Raw genomic sequence first — 4,593 nt, forward strand, 5'->3', positions numbered from 1 at the left:
GATTATGGGTTCATTACATTGGTCACTTTCATCAATTACTCAAACTACATCAATTTTTTATATATTCGAATTTTTCATTGAGTCATGAAAACGTTAGCAAGTTTCCACGTCTAAAATTGAGCGATCCATTGAACACTGGGACGTGAAAAAACCTCGAATTTCAATAAAAGTTTTCGATATTCGCGAGAGCGAATAAATAAAATGAAATGATCAGTTTGACGGGTCGAAATATTTTCGAGATTCGAACAATAAATTTATTATCATATTTTTAAGCCACTGTTTTAGTGACGGACAATAGAGGAACTGAGAGAAAAAAACGAGGAAAAATAGTACCGCACATTGCCGCAAGTGCGAAGAGTCATGGTGATTTTTTGTTTTCAGTTCTTTCGTCGAGTCGAGGATTCTGGCACGAAACCAATTTTTGTTCGCGTTGGTAATACACGTCGGTGTGAGCTCGCGCGTGCGTTCAGTTTTCAGTTTAATTTAGATGGTCCGTTCGCGTGGTGACGTAACAAAAAATAGTAGCAGTGCTCGTGGTATGGTCAGACTTGCAACGAATGCAAGCACACACACGTGTGTACAATTGCGTCGGACGTTATTTATTTTATTAGCCAGACTATTGGATACGCCACGTTTAATCTGACACCTCTCGAACGCCCGAACATTCGTATAGGCCCGCTTTCACATCCTCCAAAATGATAAATCGTTGAGTAATGACTTTGGCCCACACCGCCCAAACGTTATTAATCGAGAAAATAATAAAATGAAAATTCACCTCGCCGCAGGACTCGACGCTGATGCTGCTTATCGTCTCCTGAATCGTCGAACTTCCGCTCACCAATACTCGACTCAGTTCCGCCGTAAACTCTACAAAATCAAGCATCAATAAGGAGCGATCTATGATTCATTTTCTAAAGACACATGCTAAAAGACAGGCGCTAAAAAAACCTCGAAAAAAACTCACTGAACTGAAAATTCATTTATTTCTTGAGACAATTTTTTTATAAAATTCGAAAATTATTATTTTTTCATCAAATATTCATTTCTCGCATATTTCAATAATCCGGGAATTCGAATTCGATTTTGCGCGGATTTAATTGAAAATTCTTTTTAGCATAGTAATCGCTAAAGTTTTAGGGATGATTATTTTGCAGGGCGTATTCAACCGGTTTTTGTAATGGATTTAATAAAGTTTATTGTGTTTTACCTTTTTTCCTTTTATTTGTAGTTATGGACGAATTCCTGGATGCCATTATCGACTAGACACTACGTCATTATTCTGAAAAACGAAACAAGATATTTTGGAGAATAAAGTTTAATAGTTTTCGGAGGGATGAAAACTATATTATCGAGAGGGTTTTTATTTTGACAGGAATCAGTGTACTGAAAGATCGTGCTGCCACCTCCGAGCGACGTTTCGAACACGTTTTGTAGCTTTTATATTTAGTCGCAGCTGTTAAAAGGAGACTCGCCAATGAATCCTAATGAGATTTTAGCACTATTTTCAAAGGCGATTGGTAAGTTATCGGCTCGATGCAGGAACCTGACAAAACGCGAGGAAGTTATAATTAGCGACTCGCCAGTGCTTCATTAAAGCTTGCTTCGCTTCCATTATTATTAAAAATCTATAAAAATTGCAGCACCACTTTTTTTCAATGATTAGTCAAGCTTTTTAGTATTTATTTACAATAACAATAAGAAATCAAAATATCGGTGACTCTGTCTCTAAAAAAGAACAAATTTTAAGAGCCCACACATTAATTTATTCGATGATTTAATAAGAAATTTGACTTTTAAAATACGAGCCTTCCGGATTTGCAATAAGTTTCGACGGTTTTTCAAAGAATATTGTTCGATCGCAGATCGAGTCAGAGCTATAGATTCGACGAGAATCGGTGGTTCAACCTTTTACCGAGCGGTTGAGCGATATCTATTTCCAGCTCGAGTTGTGAGCGAAAAACACGATCTCGTGTGTCTGCAAAAGATTGGCTGGTCGTTGATATAAGCGCCGCCGGTCTTTTCGGCCGCGAGACTGGCCGCATTTTTTCACAATTTCAAACCTCAATTGGGTCACTTTCGTTAATTCTCATGTTATTGATAATAAAAGGAAAAGCGTTATTTTCTTCACGAATCGAATGTCAATGATCACTATCAATATTGTTGATGGAAATTGTTTCGCACATTTCACCCGCGCTGAAATATTCAATGCTTTATTTTTTAATGTATACAAGATGAATAAATTCGATGAGTTCAATAAACGACAAATGGCGGCTTCTTCCATTCTCAAAACATTAAAAAGTTCCTTCTCCCGATAATTTCACATTCACGTGATAGAGATTTTTCTAATCAATAAAAACACGTAAAAGTAGACAGAAATTCCAAAAATTATGAGTCGTTCTATTTTGAAATGCGCGCGTGGGCGTAAATAGCTCAAGGTTGAGGAGCATCCCCACGACATTTCCAAGTATATGGGTCAATGAAAATAAACTAAAAAGGTAATGCGATTAATGAAGAAAACATGGTGAGATATGTCAGTTTGTTTTTGCCCAAGAATATTGTCACGTGGATTTTTGGTTATTTACAGATTTTCAGTCTCAAAGTGAGTTGCCGGAATTTCGGGCAACACGTTGGAGCATCTTATATACAAGATGAGTCGACGCACACGATGTAATAACCGTGCCAACACGAAATACATAGTGCAAGACCGTGCCTATTTCACGTTCATCCCTCAGCCTTGAGCCGTTGGAATACGTAAGCACACAATTTCGTTTCGTTACAAGTTTAATGTCGTTTATTTAATAAATTTTCAATCCAGGATCAATCCAGTCAAGTTGAATTTGTAGTGGAAGATTCGTTTCATTTTCGTTGCTCGAGAAATGTTCGATTGACGTATCGGCACAGGTTTTTCACGGTTCCTATGAGATTTCGGACGAATTCGATACGTTTTAAGATGGGAGAAACTGAGCTGAAAATCGGGCTCTTCAGAGGTCTCGTGGAATCTCGAAAGCCAATGAAGTGAAGAATTATTGAATTATTGGATGAAAAAAAAATTCAGATATGTAACAACGGGAGAGAACGTTTCGTCAATTCGAGGCGAGCAAGCTGCCCGCCAAATATCGAGATTAATTGTTTGCTGTATTTTGCCTTAATTACTTGAATCCTCGCCAACGAGTGAACGTAAATTATCGCGAATGAAATTGAGACATTCGGACAACTTTCGTGACGCTTTGAAAATTCTTGAACTCAGAAAAAGGCGATGAAAATGTTTTCAAGGTTGTAGCAGCCTTTGAAATTGATCGAGTACGACGAGACGTCCCGAAAATTCGTTGTTCACGAAAGATTTAACGATCTGTGGTGATGCTCGCTAGGATTTATTGCGCATTGTCATTCGAGTCGGTTGACACGAGTTTTACTTGGCCGAACTTATCAATTGACTTTGTAAACCGCCTATTATTACTTGTTTGTATTTCTTTAGAAAAAAATCGTTTTTATTAGACAGTGAAAAACGAAATTTCGATCAATTCAAATCGTCAATGACGAAAGTGATTCAGAAATATACGGTTCAATAAGAAAATTATTATTTGTTTTTTAAACAAAAAAGGTTGATTCATATTTTGTCCACCATTTCGGAAATCCATACTGAAAATATCATCGACGGTTATTCGTAGATTATTGGAAGCAGGGAAAGAGAAAAATTGAATAAATAATGAGAGAGTAAAAGATCGAGGGCGTTCGCAGCAAAAATATTGCGTGGGGTCGTCGAAGCCCAAACTTCAAACTCCGTCAGTGCTAGATTGGGGTCACTTGTGGATCTTGCACTCGTTTTATATGACGCGATCAAATGTGCACATTGGGGTCTGCGATCGATTTGGAGCTATAGAAAACAAATCGACCAAAATATAATCCGCGATCGACGAACCGTTCTCAAAGTGTTCTGAAAGCTCGTGCAAAAAAGTAACTGATTTGAATCCTGTTGTGTTTGCAGTTATGAGTAGAGCTCAGTTTCGTTAATCCCACAAGAAATGTGCATTAAAATGAAACAAAACGATGCAGCTACCATGCAGGAAAACTTGGATTTTGGATTATTCGAACGAACCGATAAACCATCGTAAACAAGTTTTGATTCGTCCCTCTGCTGTTTTCTTGCTTCAGAAAAGTACATAAAACCCAAATACACTGATAAATTATCAAGGAATCGAGCAAACGACCCGATCTTTAAGAAACTTTTATTGACCAAAATTGCTAAAGATACAAACGAGGAAATTGAGGGATGAGGGCGAAAATAAATCGGTATGGAAAATCCGAACTTCGTATTTGGGAACCCCCGCGGTTCGACACTTGCACAACACGCGTTTAATGTCTTGCTCGCTCTCACGGATATGAGCCGGCAAGAGAGCCGAATAAAAATAGAACTTTGATGAGCTCTCCTATAGGATAAACCGTGCACCACGATCAAGGAGAAGCGCACGAAGAGGAGGAGGTAATAAAAGACAAAAAGATCGATTCAGTTTCAATAAACTCTCCGGAGAACTCAGTTAATCAAATTCGCCTGGAAGAGAACGGGAAGCACTGAAAAAAAACATAAAAACTCAC

At 37.9% G+C, this 4,593-nt stretch overlaps 1 protein-coding gene across 2 annotated transcripts in view; it reads right to left on the reverse strand.

The window, feature by feature from the left end:
- Positions 1–4,593, reverse strand: part of Obsc (Obscurin) — a 63,151-nt gene that overhangs the window by 58,421 nt on the left and 137 nt on the right. For both annotated transcript variants that reach the window (XM_043421288.1, XM_043421287.1), the window contains exons 2-3: positions 1,208–1,279; positions 776–867 (exon numbers count right to left, since the gene is read on the reverse strand). In XM_043421288.1, the coding sequence (XP_043277223.1) occupies positions 776–867; positions 1,208–1,253 (138 nt within the window). In that variant the 5' untranslated portion in view covers positions 1,254–1,279. The remainder of the gene's footprint in view (positions 1–775; positions 868–1,207; positions 1,280–4,593) is intronic.

Source organism: Venturia canescens, chromosome 6 (assembly GCF_019457755.1).
Source record: "Venturia canescens isolate UGA chromosome 6, ASM1945775v1, whole genome shotgun sequence".
NCBI lineage: Eukaryota > Metazoa > Arthropoda > Insecta > Hymenoptera > Ichneumonidae > Venturia > Venturia canescens.